The sequence below is a fragment of the Phacochoerus africanus genome, chromosome 4 (assembly GCF_016906955.1).
Source record: "Phacochoerus africanus isolate WHEZ1 chromosome 4, ROS_Pafr_v1, whole genome shotgun sequence".
Lineage (NCBI taxonomy): Eukaryota > Metazoa > Chordata > Mammalia > Artiodactyla > Suidae > Phacochoerus > Phacochoerus africanus.
The window spans coordinates 84,186,115-84,204,962 of NC_062547.1; the positions used below are offsets into that span (position 1 = coordinate 84,186,115).

The window sequence follows — 18,848 nt, forward strand, 5'->3', positions numbered from 1 at the left end:
TCAAAAGCTGATTGTGTATCTCGCTGTGCAAGGCTATACACATGGCTCATAAGTCTTTAGTGGGAAGTCAAAGGCAGCAGAACTGATCCTACTGAATGAAAAGTGTTATTTTGTAACAATCTGTGACCTCACTATGTTGTAATACACTGAGGTTTTCCAGAAAAACATAAAGAGGGGTGGATTTTAAAAATAACTATGCCCTCAAATTTTAGCTCTGATGGCAACAGCTTAAATCAAATATTTCTTTCTTTGCAGATAAACAAGTTTAGAAAAAAGGTGTTTATTACAATGTGTTGAATCTTTCGTCTCCCAAGCTTTATAAACATGGAGGTAACATTCCCTTCTCATGTTCTTTGCCATCCACACTTAGCCACTCAATACAGAACTGATACACAGTTTATGCTATATGTTCTAACTCTAAAATGTTGGGTTAACCTACTATTTTGACTTTTTTTCCTATCGAGAAGAAAACCTGAATTGAAAAACATTTATGTCTTTTTTTTTTTTTTGCCTTTTTGCATATGGAGATTCCCAGGCTAGGGGTCTAATTGGAGCAGTAGCCACCGGCCTACATCACAGTCACAGCAACATCAGATCCAAGTCGTGTCTGTGACCAACACCTCAGCTCACAGCAACGCCAGATCCTTAACCCACTGAGCAAGGTCAGGGATCAAACCTGCATCCTCATGGATGCTAGTCAGATTCGTTGCTGCTGAGCCACGATGGAAACTGCCCCCCCCCCCAATCCACCACCACTGCCTTTTAAAAAAATGCTTGTTGAGCGCACTAGAAGGAACCAAAAAACTTTCTCCACTCAAGGTCTGCATGATGTGATTACCCCATGGCCACCCCACCCCTGCCAAATAAAATTCCTGGAAGCACTTATTTGGTATTACAGGCTAGCTCTCCACTGTGTACTGGCCAAAATGAATTTCTTGAAGGTTATGCTGCAGCTGAGGAGGTACAGTAACTCTAATTTCTCCACATGCCTTTAAAGCAGGATCTCTAATGTCTGTAACTACATCACAGAGGCAGTACAGGGATAGAGAGAGATGAACTAAGGGTACAGATGGCAGAAATGGCTTAAGGCCAGGGCACATTCTCCATGAATGGATTAGACACACTCAGTTTTAAATCATCAGAAAAGCTCCTTTGTTTGTGGTCTGTGTTCTGCCAACATGTTGGGGAGTGGAGCTGAAGACTTCAATACGCTTCTGCGCTTCCACTAAAAAATTCCACACAATGCTGTCATGATGTCACCATTGACTCAAGATCTGTATTTCTTGGTGTAAAATGTATGTATTGTTCTCAGAGCTTGTGTGCATAGAAACACAATAAAGTTAAGACCCAGGAACTTAAAATTAAGTGAAAGGGGGTAGAACAAATAAAATCATCAGAGCTTGGGGAAATTCTGCTAAAATAGGAATTTCAAAAGCAGAGATGTCATATAAAATGTCTTACCCAAAGTTAAATCTAAAAATGATCCTAGGAGTTCCTGTCATGGCTCAGCGGGAAGGAACCTGACTAGTATCCATGAGGACGCAGGTTTGATCCCCGCCCTCACTCAGTGGGTTAAAGATCCTGCGTTGGAGTTCCCGTCGTGGCGCGGTGGTTAACGAATCCGACTAGGAACCATGAGGTTGCGGGTTCGGTCCCTGCCCTTGCTCAGTGGGTTGACGATCCGGCGTTGCCGTGAGCTGTGGTGTAGGTTGCAGACGCGGCTCGGATCCCGCGTTGCTGTGGCTCTGGCGTAGGCCGGTAGCTACAGCTCCGATTCAACCCCTAGCCTGGGAACCTCCATATGCCGAGGGAGCGGCCCAAGAAATAGCAACAACAACAACAAAAGACAAAAAAAAAAAAAAAAAAGATCCTGCGTTGCTGTGGCTGTGGTGTAGGTGGGCAGCTGCAGCTCCAATTCAACCCCTAGCCTGGGAACTTGCATATGCCGAGGGTGGGGCCCTAAAATGACTAAATAAATAAATTAAATTAAAAGAAAAATGATTCCTAGAAGTTCTCCAGCTGGTATCTCCTACAAGGATGTATTCTAGTAATGTGGGTTTTTTAAATTATTTTTAAATTTTTATTGATATAGCAGATTTACTGTATTACATAATTTTCAGATGTACAAATATAGTGATTCACAAATTTTAAAGGTTATACTTCACTTCTAGTTATTATAAAATATTGATTATATTCCATGTTGTATAATATTTCCCTGTAGCTTACTTATTTTATACATAGTAGTTTGTACCTCTTAATCCTTTACCCCTACTTTGCACCCCCCCCCAAGCTGGTAACCACTAGTTTGTTCTTTCTACCAGTGAATCTGTTTCTTTTTTGTCTTTTTTGTTATATTCTCTAGCAATGGTTTTGATAACAGGTCTCAACATGTAGGTTTTATTTTTGGCTACTGTAATAAAAAAAAAGCAGAAGGTTTTTTTGTTAAAAACTAAACATCTCATGAAACTTTTATATCAACTGTATAAGATGCAAAAGTAAGAAACAAATTCTTCAGATTTCTAAACAGATTATGTTACAATTCAAACAGTGTGGCCAGAAGAGACAGAGTTCAGCGGGATACAATTCAGAAATATATCTGGTAGGTAAGGATTTTAAGTATGCCTCTGGTGGAGATGACAACTGCCTCCCAAAATCCACCCTCCCTTTATTCTTTACTAAGAGAATCCCTATAGTGTCGGTGGCAGAGACATGCCCCTGAATGAGGCCAGGGATTGAATGAGGCCAGGGATTGAACCCGCAACCTCATGGTTCCTAGTCGGATTGTTAACCACTGAGCCATGATTTGAACTCCCCTCATTGGCTTCTTTAAAGATCCTGCCAAGACTCCTATCCAGAATTCAAATGAGGAGTTCCTGTCATGGCTCACGAACTCCTAAGAGTTCCAATTTAATTCTGACATTGGCTTGAGGTGTGCAGCCTGCTCCACCAGACCTCACTCAGGTAAGCCCTACTCAGTTTATAGGAAACCTCCTCTTGCCTGGTTCTAGCCAGGAGCACTATATAATCTCTGGAGGTCACCTTGCAGGTTGGCTGCCTTCTTGAGAGTTTGTTTGGTAATAAGGTTGTTATAGATCAAGAAAAAGATATCAGTGCCATGTAGGGTGAAGCGTGTCAAAGAGGAGTTCTGAGCCACCCTCTTTCCTCCTCCACCTGCCTGACCCCATTTCCCTCCGGCCTGCTACACACTCGCGCCCCCAGCCATGCCAATCTCACCTTCCTGCTTTACCTCTGTGTGCAATATAATAGTCTGGAATTTAAAGCCAAAGATTCTGAATTTAAGTCCCGATGGCACTAAGAAGCTGTCACGAATCCAGTCAGCCCTCTGCCTCCACATCTGTGAAAGAGGGCCAGGGGCATTCACTCACATGGATACAGTGACAACGAACTCAGCTCATGCACAGGGTGTACTGCAGCAGGAAAAGCCAGCTGGCATTTGCAGTGCACGAGGGTAAGGAGTCAGGAGCATTTAAACAAGCAATAGCCAGAGGAGAGCACCAGATACCAGAGACAGGGAGGGCTTCATCCTCGATGTGCCACACCCACTCCTGCATGCAGACTCCACCTCCAGAGGCAACCACGGGGGTCTCCATGGGGCAGGCTGCTGCAGAAGCCACATCGAAGTCTTCTACATTCTCATGGTCAAGGGGGAATCAGACGGGGGCCCACTGTAATATTCTTACAACCTTTCCACTGGTTTGAAAACTTTTCAAAATAAAGCTGTTCTTTTTTTTTTTTTTTGTCTTTTGTCTTTTTTGTTGTTGTTGTTGTTGCTATTTCTTGGGCTGCTCCCGCGGCATATGGAGGTTCCCAGGCTAGGGGTCCAATTGGAGCTGTAGCCACCAGCCTACGCCAGAGCCACAGCAACTCGGGATCCGAGCCGCGTCTGCAACCTACACCGCAGCTCACGGCAACGCCGGATCATCAACCCACTGAGCAAGGCCAGGGATCAAACCCAAAACCTCATGGTTCCTAGTCGGATTCGTTAACCACTGCGCCACGACGGGAACTCCCAAGCTGTTCTTTTCTAAAGAGAGAATCAGGGGCAATGGGGAGCAGGCAGGACTATAAAGCCTTTGAAAGTCCTTGCCTTGCAGTAGGACTCAGGTGACACATTTTTAGGAGCACCTTCTTTTTTTGTCTTTTTATGGCCACTTCCGTGGCATATAGAGGCTCCCAAGCTAGGGCTGAATTGCAGCTGCACCTGAGCTGCTGGCCTACACCACAGCCATAGCAACACAGGATCTGAGCTGAGTCTATGACCTACACCACAGATCACGGCAACGCTGGATCCTTATCCCACTGGGCAAGGCCAGGGATCGAACCTGCGTCTTCAGAGATGCTAGTGAGATGTTTCCACTGAGCCACGATGGGAACATAAGGAGCATGGTTTTAAACATCTTTTGAAACCTGGTGTCATTGCTATCTTCTCTCTATAATCTATCCTTTCAAAGTGTTACCTGCTTCACTTCTTTGTCACAAAGGTAACTTTTTTGTTGTTCCATATTTATGAATTGGTTGATGATCATAAAAATATTCCATTATTTTATGGTGGTAAAATAAATATACATGACATAAAATTGACCATTCTAACCATTAAAAAAAAAAATCAGTAAAAGGGCTCTGTTTTTTTAGTCTGTCCTAGAAAAGCCATTCCATAAGGGTGAGTGGTTGGAAAGATAGACGGGAAGAGGCGTGGCTAGCTGGCGGAAGAGGGAGGTGGACCTGATGGATCAATGGGCAACATTTTAATCATTTTTAAGTGTTCAGTGCCATGGCATTAAGTACATTCACACTGCGCTGTAACCATCACCACCATCCAGCCACAGAACTTGTTTATCTTCCCCAAATGAGCCTCCATCCATTCAACAAAACATGGAACCCTAAATGCCCCTGTGTAGGACCCCTGTACTAGAGGAATCATGTCATATCTGTCATTGTGTGACTGGTTTATTTCATCTAACATCATATCTTCGAATTTCATCCATGTTACAGCATGAGCCAAAATTTCCTTCCTTTTCAGGTTGCATCATATTACACTGCATGTGTATATACTGCATTTTTTGTTTCCTTTGTCTGTGGATGGGCACTTGCGTTGCTGCTATCTTTTGGACCACAAATGTGGCTGCTATGGACCTGGGTGGACAAATATTAGTTCATGTCCTTGCTTTGACTCCTTTTGTGTATGTATCTTATATACACCTGTGTGTGTGTACATACCTTATAGTGCCTTTTTTGGGGGTGGGGAAGCAGTGTTGTCACTGCTGTGGTATGGTACAGGTCAAGAACTCTGGCTCAGAGACTTCTGCATGCTGCAAGCACAGCCAAAAAAGCGGGGTGGGATGTTGGTAGCATCCTGGAAGAGGGACATTGCTTGGATTTTACTGGGGGGTTGCAGTTTGGTTCAAGGCCGGTCTTTCAATGCAGGCTGAGGGAGGAGGGAGAGGGCTTGAGCAGGATTAGATAAGGATTACGAATTATTAGATAAAGATCATGAATGATGTAACAGCAGGATTCCAGGCGCATTTTCATGCTCTAGCAACCATGCTTCAAAAGCATTCTTACCATAAAATTGTTCTGTTTTTTGACTTTTTAAACTTTTTTTTTTTTTTGGTGTGATTATGTAAGTGAGGCTTCTAATTAGGTTCTCCCTCTGTTTCTTTCTAGTTTGATCATCAGAACCATGGATGAGAATAAAGCTTAATCAGCTAGATCGCCTACTCTTTCTTAAGACGTAAATCTATTATGGACACAAAATACCTTAAAGAGGCTAGGGGTCAAATTGGAGCTGCAGCTGCTGGCTTATACCACAGCCACAGCAATGCCAGATCCAAACTGTGTCTGCAACCTACACCGCAGCTCATGGCAATGACAGATCCTTAACCCACTGAACTAGGCCAGGGGTCGAATCTGTGTCCTCAAGGATACCAGTCAGATTTTGCTAAACCACAACAGGAACTTCAGTTGGCCTGTTTTTATTCTGGTCTGTCTCATCCTTACAACCAAGCACAATAATCCCAAGCACAAAAAATATAACTCTAATGTTGCACAGAAAAAAAAATTATCTAAGTGTACTCTTGTAGTTCCCTTTGTGGGTCAGCGGTAACAAACCTGACTAGCATCCATGAGGACAGAGGTTCGATTCCCTGGCCTCACTCAGTGGGTTAAGGATCGGGCATTGCTGTGAACTGTGGTGTAGGTTGCAGACAGGGCTCAGATCCTGAGTTGCTGTGGCTGTGGCTGTGGCTGTGGCTGGCAGCTGCAGCTCCTATTTGACCCCAAGCCTGGAAACTTCCATATGCTGCAGGTGTGGCCCTAAAAAACAAACAAACAAAAAGGTGTACTCTTTTAAGAATCATGTATGATCAGAATTTTACATGAAAAAATCCAATAACCTGAATCTCTTGGCAAAATGTGGACTTGAGCACAAAACTCCTGAGTTCTAGAGTTGGGAGGGGCAGGCCATGAAGCAGAGGAGTGACGAAGCACACTTTTTGCTTCCTATTACTTTGGAATTTGTGAATTTGTCTCCATCTGACCATAAATAAGCTGAAACTTAACTCTGTGTCACCTACGAAGAAACCCAAGCCGATGATATAAACACCAGGGCAAGGGAAGCAACCATCACAGTCCAGCTGCTTCTGCTGCTGTGCTAGGGCGATGATACCACGAGGGACCCTGAGGATGGAGTTGGAAACACACGGTTCCGAGGGAGAAACCACGTGATAAGCACTTCAGAAAAGCAGTCATGGAGTTCCTGTCGTGGCGCAGTGGTTAACGAATCCGACTAGGAACCATGAGGTTGCGGGTTTGGTCCCTGCCCTTGCTCAGTGGGTTCACGATCCGGCGTTGCCGTGAGCTGTGGTGTAGGTTGCAGACACGGCTCGGATCCCGCGTTGCTGTGGCTCTGGCGTAGGCCGGTGACTACAGCTCCGATTGGACCCCTAGCCTGGGAACCTCCATATGCCGCGGGAGCGGCCCAAGAAATAACAACAACAACAACAACAAAAAAAGACAAAAAAAAAAAAAAGCAGTCATTTAAATGCGAACAACGATGGGACCGCTGACAATTCTGATTTTAGCCCCACAAGGATCGCAAAAGTTGCCAAGTTTTTAAGCCTCATTAACTATGAGGAAGGCCTCACACAAAGATGCTCATATTGTTATTAATTCCTCATGCCAGGACATCAGCAGACAGGCTGGCAGAGGTCTCAAAGGTTTCCACGAAAAAGCACAGAAGCAGGACTCAAACAACTGGATAGACTTGGATTGAGTAAAATGAAATTGAACAGAGATAAATAAACAGGCTAACACTTAGGTCCAAGGAATTAACTGCGCTCATACCAGATGGCTTAACAGGAGCATCTGGAGAGAACAGCTCAGTGTTTTGGCGGACTGTATCTTCAGGAGCAGAGTCCCAGTTTGTTTGGCATAAGACTGCCAAAAGATTTTTTTAAAGGCAGCAAAATCAAACCCCAAACCAAATCAGGGCGGTCCTGGATGGACAGCATTGAGAATCACAGAGCTGCAGAGGTCATAGCTCAGCAGGTTTGCTGGGCTCAGAATTTGCTTTTCTAAAAGATTCCCAGAAGATATTGATGTGGTTGGTCCAGGGACCACATTTTGTTTTGTAATATATGTATTTCTAACATTTCACTAAGACATAATGGCCTATTTAAGAGTATGTCCAAATTAGGGAGAATGGATTGGTTTTAAAACCTCACAATTTGTATTTAAGATTATGCTCCTTTTAAAATGTCATATTGTTTAGCAGAAGTTCTACTTTTGACACGTAGTGTTTCTTACTAGTTTCTCATTAGTTCAGCTTCATAAAGCAGACTTCAGCTTTTGCTTCATTTTCTGGCCTTTTATATAACAGTTTCCCTCTAGTCTTCTTCCACTTTCCCTGTATTTTTCTATTGTGTTCAGCAAGTCAAGCTTCATTACCTATTAAGAAGTGATCTGCTTTTATCAAATGGTATCTGGTTTTTACTATCAATGGTAAATACCATGATATTAAGTGGTATTAAATGGTATTTACTATCTTCTAAAACAGTAAATACTGACCCAATCCTGTCCCCTAAACCACACTATGCCCAGGGACGGGCTATTAGGTTTTGAAGCAGCTGCACTAAATTCCTGATTAATTTTATTTGATCTTATATATTAGAAGCTTCAGACTTTAGATCCCACTAGGAAAATTACCAACATATGGAACTGCATATAAAATGATATATGCAAAGCAATGCAAATTAATACAAAACATACATCTCTAAATTGCTTGGGGAAAGTCCATACGCCTCAACATTAATATTATCTGCTTTGCTTCTAGCACTTTGACGAGCAACGACAAGGTCCTTTTATTACAGTTAACTTTCAGCAGCATCCAGCCCCTGACACTGGTTGACATGCTGGATGGGAGGCGACCCTGCCTGTGAGTCAGGCAAATGGGATCCTTAAGTTTGCCACTGTTTGGCTTTATGGCTTTAGACGGCTTCTCAAAATTCTGAGTCTCAGATTCTACATCTGGAAATGATGGAAATGATATCATCATAATAAAACCACCAGCACTAAGGCTTACTGAGCACTCATCCCGTGCCTGGCAAAATGCACACATGCAAATACTGCATAAAAGATGCAGATACACATATGCTGTACATACACAATGCACACATGCTCACCTTGTACATATACCACACAATAGCCCACCAGAAGGTACCATAGCACACATACCCCTTAGGTGTGTGGTGCCCTTTTAGAGACCAGGAAACCAAGGCAGAAAGGACAAGAAACTTCCAGAAGGTCATAAGCTATGGAATGGCAGAGCCTGAACCAGAGGCCATTTTGAGCTGCACTGTTTTATGATTTCCATCTATGTTTCTCCTAATCTTTAAATTTGCATGATCTACAAAGTAAAACTTCAAATTTCACCATCATAAGGGCTTTGAAATATTGTTTCAGTAATGTTGACAGTTCATGTGTATGAGACGTTGATGGTTCGTGTATGTATATGAGTTTGACATCGGAATGGCAGCACCATCAACCTTTTTTTTTTTTTTTCCTTTTTACACCCACTTCTGCGGCATATGGAAGTTCCTGGGCCAGGGGTCAAATTAGAGCTGCAGCTGCTGGCCTGTGCCCCAGCCATAGCATCGGCAGATCTGAGCTGCATCTGCAACTTACATGCTCATGGCAACGCTGGATCTTTAACCCACTGAGCGAGGCCAGGGATCGATCTTGCATCCTCACAGAGACTGTGTCAGGTTCTTAACCTGCTGAGCCACAACAGGAACTCCATCACCAGACTCTTCTTTACACAAGACTCAAAGAGTGGGAGGGAGCTCCAGAGATACCCTGCAGGTTCAACCTCTCCCTCCAGCTCACTCTATCCCATTCACATATAAATATCTGTGAGGCTCTCTCATCTTCACAAAGCCATCCCTCCATCCCGCCTCTCACTGGAGGAGTTGCTTCCAGGGAGTTGAATGCAATGGCCACAGCGCGCGCGCACACACACACACACACACACACACACACACACACACCTGCACCAGGGAGGGTGCCATTCCCAATATGCTTTGGTTGAAAACCTGCACTGCCGCCCTGGTTTTCTTCCTACCTCTCTCCATTAAAGACATGGCCCTTTTCCTGGATACCCCTCATTTGAGTCCACCCCAGGCTTAAAACACCACCACAATGGAGTGTAAATGAATCTAACTATTCAAACCTGAGGATGCAGGTTCAATCCCTGGCCTCGATCGGTGGGTTAAGGACCTGGTGTTGCCTTGAGTTGCAGTGTAGGTTGCAGATGTGGCTCAGATCCTGCATTGCTGTGGCTGTGGTATAGGCTGGCAGCTGGAGCTCCGATTTGACCCCTAGCCTGGGAACTTCATATGCTGCACGTGAGGCCCTAAAAAGCTAAACAAAATCAAAAAACATTGCAATATAGGTAACCCCCAGCTTCTCTGGTGGGTCTGCTCTCTCCAGTCATGTATTAAGTATTTCCACTTAAGAGCCTCAAAACCAGCTCAGACTCAACAAAATCAAATGTGTCTTCTCTCCCCAGACCTGCCCCTTCTCCAGTTCCCTCTTTGGTAAATAGTAGCACCAGCCTACCCAGTGCTTATGTTCAGACTTAGAGGGAGTCACCCTAGACTTTCAAACCTTACAGTAAACTGGTGGAGTCACTACAGAGTCTGCCCTGAATCCACCCACTTGTATCATCCTCACTGCCACCACCTCGGCTAGAACCCAGGTCCCTCATACCCTGCTCCCAAACTATGTCTACTTTAGGGGCTTCTCAAATCCATTCTCTGCACAGCACCTGGAATTTGTTTTGAATATAAGACTCATCAGGATACTTTCAGGAGTGAAACCATCTAGAGAATCAAGTCCACAAAATGGTGCCAATACCTGGCATCATCTACCCCATGCACCTGCTGACCTAGCCTGGTGCCATTCTCCTGGCAGAGGTCACACTGTCTCCTGTCCTTGAACTCTCCCTGCTCTGTCCTCCTCTGGTCTTAGGATACACCCTTACCTGGGCGGAGAATACTTCCTCTTCCTCCTCCTCCTCTCCCTGTTGGTTTATGCAGCTTCTACTCATTCTTCAGGTTCACCTTAAGTCTCCCCAAGAAGGCTTTCTGCCTCCCCCAGACCAGTGAATTACAGCACATCTCCCGCTCCCACAGCCCAGTGTGGTCCTGGCACACAGTAAGTGCTCACTAAATCTGGATTGATGGATTGAATTTTCAACCTGACATCACAGTCTTACTGTCATGTGGCTTTCATGCTGTGTTTGAACTTAAGAAGGAAATCCTTTGGAGCTAAGAGTTTACTTCTAGTATGCACTTCTTTGATAAATCCCAAGTCACCAAGTCACACTCCCAACCGTGGTGGCTCCTGCTGTCAGGAGTTCTCAAGGGAGCAGAAGCTGCGCACAGCCCCCCAGCCATGAACAGTCTCTAACCTGCCCCAACTCCCGTGATCAACCTCATTCAAGGTCAATTTGTAACTATCACCCCTTATCCTGAGGGCACTTAGTGTGGTGCCATTAAATGCCAACCACAACTTAGTGCCCAACGAATGGTGATTGACTGTCTTCCTCTGTGCAGACACTGGCATTTAGTAAATTGCTATAAATGTTGCCTCTCAGAGGAACACTTCTGCCCCACTCCCAAAGGAAACTCTCCTTTCAGTCTTCCTCAGGCACACTCAGTGCAACACAACCTGATTTTTTTTTTTTTTTTGGCTATAGTTCTCTGCAGGTACAAGTAAGATACGATTGGATTCTTAGAAAGTGCAACACAGGAACTGCTCTCTGCAATACCTCACTTACATTTAACGATTTTACTGCCTCAAGACAGAATCGACAAAAGCTATCCAAAGGGGACAGGCGGTTTAATAATAAGGACATGCTTTATGCACGTTAAGATCCGAAGCAGTGACTTCGGTCTACCAAACCATGTGAACACTTAATTAGATATTATCATCTCCAATTATGATTTGCTGCTTTTCAGTTTAAAGGTTAAGAAGAAAAGACAAATGCCTAAGGGCTAAAGCCACCCCTCCTTCACTCAGCAAGGGGAAATGGCAAGCTTCCCAGACTATAACCTCCCCCGGGGGGGGGGGGGGGGGGGGCAGGAAAGCTTATTTCTGAAATTTACAAAACAAAACCCACCCACCTTTAGCCTGAATTAAAGTGGTAAACTGACTCAAGAGCCCAGCCAGACCTCCAGGCTCGGGTCCTCCCAGCTCAAAGGAAGAGGTGCCACCACTTCATAGGATGCCGATCCAGGCCCAGCTCTGCGGCACAAAAACTTGACCTTAAAAAAAGTGCAGAAGCTCGTCCGGCCGAGGGCGCGGCCTGGAGGACTACCTCTCAGCTTCTCAACCCCAAGAGACACCCCACTCCCACCAGGTTCTGCAGTAGCCACTCCAGCAGACCACTCCTGAGCACCGTGTCCGGCTCCCGCCCACTCACCTGCAGCAACCCACAGGCAGTGTGGCTCGGCCCCGCTGGTCGTTGCGGAGAGGCTGGTGGCGGTGCGGTAAACCCAGAGTCGGGACTCGCTCCTCAGGCCCCTTGGGGGCCCCGCCCCCGCCCCTCCCCCCCCCACCCCCCACCAGGCCGCGAGCCCCTCACCTGGGCAGGTCTAAGTGGCCGGGAGGGCTGAGACAGTGAGACCCCTGCCCCGGGAAAGGGCGCATCCGGGGCCGCGTTCTCACGGCTCCGGGAGAGTCCCGGGGAAATCCCGGCGCGGATGCGCCCGGCCACTCCCGGCCTCCTGGCCCAGGGAGCCCGGAGTGCGGACGCCATGGCTGTGTCTCCCAGGACACCCTCAGGTGACACGCCCAGGCCGCCGTGAAGCCCTCCGGCCTCGGAGAACTTTCCAGCGGCCAGCGGGGCCCTGAAGTCACCGCGGTCGCGCAGCCAGGCCAGGGCTCAGCCCGTGATCCTGTTGAGGCTCCCCAGGGCCGACGCCCCCTCCCCTCCCTCCCATACCTCGTGAGGGACCAGGCGCCCAAGTTTTCCCCAGCGGGAAAGTGAAAGTCGCAAGGAGGGAATCTGGGCGATCGGCCACCCGCGGCTGGGCCGCGAGCCCCGCACCCCGGAGCCGTGCACGTTGCTCTGGGGCCTGCGTGGCCAAGTCGACTTAGGAGAGGGAGCAGGGGAGCCCCCAGCGCCGGGTCCCCGCGGACGCAGAGGCTGCTCCAGCGGGACTGCCAGTTGCGTTAGGGGCTACATGGGGGCTCATTGTTAAAACGGCTCTTTGTGCTGAGCTAGCAAATAAAATATGAGGTCACAGTGACCCATGAGACTGACCACCTTGCTCAAGCGACATCCTGATTTCCCTGCTGGTGCCTACTTTCTCAAGACTACGAGATCACCCCGCCCCCCCGGTGGGACACTACACACCTCCAGCTTTCTCAAGATGAGGAGACCACCCTATCGTGAGACACCTTTGACTTTCTCATGACTAGTGACCACCAGAGTCCAGATGCAGGCGAAAGATTAACTAACGCCCCCCCCCCCCCCTCCGCCCCGCTTCAGGGAATCCAATTTCCCATCCGTAGGGTATAAGAAGGCCCCGCCAGAAGGGCCAGGGGCTGGCTCTTTTCAAGGGTCAGTCACGCTCTCCTTTCCCTTTAATAAATTTTCTTCTCTTAGCCTAACACCCCGGCTCCGCACTCGCCTTACAAGCTGCGCTTCGGGCTCCCGGCCCCTCCGCTGCGGTGGCGGCAGCTGCGACTGGCTCCCGCCGCCTCCTCCTCCTGGTCCTCCTCTGCCACCTCGGCAGCGCGCCCTGCTTGGGAGTTGCTCTCCCTGGACCGGGGGGTTGGTGGGAGAGCGCCGAGCGGCCCCCGTGACGTGGAGGGGAAGGAGGAGCGCCGCCGCCGTGCTCCCGCAGAGGGAGCTCCCGCCCCTGCACTCCGGGGTCCCGGCTCCGCGCTCGAGACAAAGTTCCCAGACGCGCGCCGCGCGCTCCGCCGCTGTCAGGAGCGTCAGCCAGGTTTCGATCCCTGCCCGCACTAAAAGGCAGGAAAGCCGGGGTCTGGAGAGCTAAGTGACTTGCCCAAAGTCGCTCAGAGGGCGGTGACAAAGCCAACTCACCTCCGTGACTCCTTGCTTTCCCCCCAAGGCCGGGCTCTGCGAGGCTTCGGCCCCGCAGAAATTGCGTCGCTCTCATTGGTTGAGACGAGGACAGTGTCCCACGCAGCATGGAGAGATATCATCTAGGAGCAGCGTGGGAAGGTGGAGCTTTATGCCTAATAAATAAGAGTACAAAGTTGTTTTTCAGCCTGTGCCTACATGTCACACACTCTAAAACTTCCTCTTTACCCTCAAGCGGGGTGAGGGTGGCGGGCTGTGCGGGCGCGGTATCCGGTCCCCATTCTGCTCACCCAATAGTTGCAGGAAAGCAAGCACACGCCTACTTAACTAGCTGGGCAATATCTGCGCCTCAGCTTTGGTAGCGGGTTCGTGTGAATATGCTCACTTTGTGAAGCTGATGCCCTATGCTGTGCTTTTAATGCCCGCACTTCTTTGGGGGCCTGAGGCTCTCCGGGAGGCAGCCTTACAGGGCCGGGGGTGCACCAGGGAAATGCACCAGTTGGCTTCTTTCTTTTTGACTCAACCTGTGTTGACTGAGAGCCTGCGGTATGCCAGGTGGGTTGGTGAAGAGCCAGATAGGACCAGGTAAAACCAGTTAGACCCTGGGACCCAGTGAATCCCAAAGAGGGAGTACTGCCTGGGGACTCCACATCCTTGACTCCCAGGATCTGGAGTCGGCTCATAGTAGTAGAGACTCGAGACCACCCTGCCTTTTGAAAAAATTTCCCTGTGTTCCAAAAAACAGATATTTTAATAGCCATTTTGTGAATTTATTTTCAAGGAAATGGCCGGCTTTGCTCTCACTCATCTCCTTTGCTCCAGTGGGACCTGCTCTTTCTGGAAAAGTCATTAAAGTTCACGTAATTCACCATTCTGGTTGCCCACATCTGCACACGATAATGATGATGATGATAAAAACCACTAAGAAGTCCATTATCCATGTGAGCCCTGTTCTAAGCCGTTTTTTTTCAGATTAATCATTCAGTCCTCACAATTTTATGGGGGAGATGCCAGGTTTCTTCTGATTTTACAGAGGAGGAGGAGAGGGAGGCAAGTGAGGTGAAATAACTTGCCAGTAAGTGGCAGAGCCAGAACTCTGACCCAGGTGGCCTGTCCATTCTGTTAACGGCTGAGGACATTGAAGCCTCCAGGGCTGGAATCCAAACCATCCACCAGTCATTAACAGCTTGGGCATAGATTCCAGTGATCTCCAGCAAGGGGTACTTTGAGAGCCATACACACATCATTGCTCTCAAATGGGTCGATTTATAAATTTTGAATATGTCATATCCATAAAGTAGTTATCCATTCACTCACCTGCTCCCCTGTCTCCAACTCCCAGATCAACCTTTTTGTCATGAAGCAAACTGTTGCTATGATGGGATCTTAAAAACATAAAGTTTGTAAATTTTGTTTTGGGTTGTTTTCTACCCAGACCATATTCAGCTCACTCCTTGTCCTCTTCAGTTACTTTTTTCCTCCCTTTAAAACTTTGCTCTGATCAGCATCCCAAGGCTTCAGAAGGGATACCCCTGGCTGGATGGTGGCTCCCTAAGGGCTCTGCTACATTTAGTATTAGCATTCCCAGGGTATACCGTTTCCCAGTGCTGCAGTAACAAATTATCACAATCTGGGTGATTTAAAACAGCAGAAACTTATTCTTTCACAATTCTGGAGGCTAGAAGCCTGAAATCAAGGTGTTAGCAATGCTATGCTCCCTCTGAAGGGTCTAGGGAAGAATTCTCTGCCTCTTTCTAGCTTCTGGTGGTTGCTGGCAATCCTTGGCATTCCTTGGCTTGTAGCTGAATCATTCCAATCTCTGCCTCTGTCATCACAGAGCTCCTTGTCCTGTGTCTCCTCTATGTCTAAATCTCTCTCCTCTTTAAAGACACCAGACATTGAGAGTTCCTTGGTGGCCTGATGTGTTAAGGATCTGGCATTGTCAATGCAGTGGTTCGAGTTGATGCTGTGGTGTGGGTTTGATCCATGGCCCAGAAACTTCCACATGCCACAGGCATGGCAACACACACACACACACACACACACACACACACACACACACACACACACACGTCAAAAATAAACAAAAAAGGATACCAGACACTGGATTTAGGGCCGCTCTGGTCCGATATGACCTCATCTTACCTTAGGACATATGCAAAGACATGAAATTTGAGGGTACCCTCTACAACCCAGTACAATCCCCAAAAGTCACTGTTAATGAAAATGTACTGCTGGAGCTAAGGATGCAAAGAAGTATAAATCAGAGACATTGTAGTTACAGAGATAGTCCTCTGCGCTCAGAACATTAGTAACCAACAAGATAGGAGATGTTACGAGTCAGCTGCTTGGGGCCAAATGGCAGCTACGTCAGAGGAATTCAGTCAACAGGATACCGTCACTGAGGCTACCACTAAAGGATTTCACTCAGAGTGGAGGGGGATCCAAGCAGGACCTTGCAGGAAAAGTAGGAAAAGCAAAGGTAAGTAAGGAGGGCTTATCAAAAGCACAGCTCCAAGGAGGAAGGTGTGCCTCGTAGAATCTTACTTCTGAAGTTTCGCTGCAGAAATGAGAGGCTGAAAGCATGTAAATATCTACCATATGGGAGAGCAGAACACGATGAATTGCTTTGACTATAATAACAGTATGCTGTAATGCTGCAGCAATTAGCAGGCTATACAGTGGTCTCTCTTTCATTAACTGTATTTGGTCTTTATGATAGTCCTGAGTGTTATCAGAGAAAGGACTATTGTATTCTACAACCAAGGATCCTGGGGCTCAAAGACAAGTAATTTGCAAACCGGCTGCAGAATTGGTGGGAAAAACACGTTGGTCTCAATATTCCTCCTTCAGGAATTTCCCCACTGAGTGATGCTGCCTCTTGTGTCGGCCTTCCAGTACTGATTGTGTTGGTCTTGGCCCCCAAGGAAAGCATCTGAAGAACAAGGCAATCCTGCCATGTGAATCCCAAAGTGGAATTGTGATAAAACCTCCCCAGTCATCTGAACTGGTTTCACAAAAGCTTTGGAGGATTTTCTAATATATCAAAGAGTCTCCTTTGGCCTTCAGAGACATAATATGATCCAGTGACATTCTGCAGAACTCAAGTGGTTATCTTAAGGAAATAGGGGTTGAATGGAACTTGAAGGCATGCAGAGACACTGGTAAAATGTTTAGGGTAAGTTGAATACAAAAGACAAGAAATTACACCAAAAGATGGTAAGCCAGCAGAAACTGATAATCAAAGCTCTGGGCCTGGGCTGACCAGCATGGAGGCATGTGCACAGATGACTCTATCTTGGCATGTTTTGGAACCTTTCTAATAGGAACCTGTAACTATGGCTAGCAACTGGAAGCAAATGGGAAACCTAGCCCTGGGCTGAATGTCTGATGCTTTAATATATTTCCCTGGATTTTCCTTTACTTAGCTAGCAGGTAACTTGCCAGATTCTCTGCTGGCTGAGTCTTTCAAGGTATATTTAAGGATGAAATCCTTTTGAATCTAGTGTGATTCACTGAGTTCTTGCTGATACTAAATGCTGCACTGGTTGCTATGGAAGAATACAAAAATATAAAAGACTGTCCCTGACCTTGAAGAAAATCCCATCTAATTTAGGAGACATGAGACATACAGAGTAAACATGACGTGAGGCTGCAGATGGAATTCATAAGCAGCTTCTCATCACTCAGTTCTCTGGATGCAATTACCCTCCCTGACTCCCTTTTTAAAAACAATGGCCTAGGAGTTCCCTAGGGTGAAGGATCAGGTGTTGTCACTTCTGTGGCTCTGGTTACTGCTGTGGCATGTGTTCGATCCCAGGTCTGGGAACTTCTGCATGCTGTGGGCACAGCTAAAAAGAAAAAAAATATAAAAAATAAAAACTAAAATCAATGGCCTCAATCTCACCTTCCAGCCCTTTCTCCTGATCTGTGGTCTTTATGACATTTATCATTATCTGAAATTAAATTTTTCAGAATTTAATTAATTTATCAAACTCAATGCTTGTTTACTCTAGAAATACTCTAGGCATAATATCCATGAGGACATGGAATTTGTTGTGCTCTTTGCTGTAGTCCTAGCACCTAAAACAATGTTGAACACATATTAGTTGCTCATTAAATATGTGTAAAATAATGAATAAAATGCATCCCAATTGAGAAGGTGCTAAATTGGATTAAGGTAGTGTTTCTAACACTGACCTTATAAAAATCACCTAAGCCCCCTGACAAAAAAATTCCCTGGAAATTCTGACTCAGAGTGGGGCCCACGAAGCTTAACATTTTAAGAAGTATCTCAGGTGACTCTTTCAGTGGGGCTGGATGGGAAACACAAGATTCATGCAATGACTAATAGCGGGTGGGAGAGAAAAAGGGAGTGAAAAGAGCAGATTCCAGAGGTCAGTGGCTGCTCATTGGAATCATCTGGAAGGAGATTTACAGCGTGATGATGTATACAGACTCCAGGTCAATGAAATCAGAACCCTTGCCAGAGTGGCCCAGATTTGAGCCTGATTTTAAAAGTTCATCAGGTGAACTTTTAAGGTCTACAGAAATATTTTATAAGTACTCCAAGTATACTGCTAGGTTGTGCTTGAGTGGTGTCCAGCTTCTTGTGTCCTGCAACTACAATCCTTGATCTCCTAGTCTGGGAGGTATGTGTGCAGGGATTTACACAAAACTTGATTTGTCAAGAACTATAGGAGTTCCCATTGTGGCGCAGTGGAACCGAATCCAACTGTAACCATGAGGTTTTGGGTTTGATCCCTGTACTCATTCAGTGGGTTAAGGATCCCATGTTGCTGTGGCTGTGGTGTAGGCTGGGAGCTGTAGCTCTGATTTGACCGCTAGCCTGGGAACCTCCATACAACATGAGTGTGATCCTAAAAAACAAACAAACAAACAAACAACAAAAAAACCCCACAAGAACTCTAGTAGCTTTTTGCTATTGTTTAAAAAAAAAAAAAAGTCATTTAGGAGTTCCCTTGTGTTGCAATGGGTTAAGGATCTGGTGCTGTCGCAGCAGCGGCTCAGGCCCCTGGTTTAATCCCTGGCCCAGGAACTTCCACATGCCATAGGTGCAGCCAAAAAAAAAAAAAAGTCATTTAAAGCAAGAACTGGATGTAACCTCTTGTACTTCATGGCTAGAGCAGAAAATATCTACAGTAATATTTTGATGGTGGAAAAGCCAAGCCCCCCTGGGCATAGGCTAGATGGG

The 18,848-nt window shown here is 46.5% G+C and overlaps 1 protein-coding gene across 2 annotated transcripts in view; it reads right to left on the bottom strand.

The window, feature by feature from the left end:
* Positions 1-13,835, bottom strand: part of GCNT4 (glucosaminyl (N-acetyl) transferase 4) — a 30,415-nt gene extending 16,580 nt beyond the window's left edge. The window contains exon 1 of one of the 2 annotated variants that reach the window (XM_047778107.1): positions 13,634-13,835. In XM_047778107.1, coding sequence (XP_047634063.1) covers positions 13,634-13,755 — 122 coding nt within the window. In that variant the 5' untranslated portion in view covers positions 13,756-13,835. The other variant, XM_047778110.1, reaches the window with a different exon arrangement.
* Positions 13,836-18,848: the final 5,013 nt, after the last annotated feature.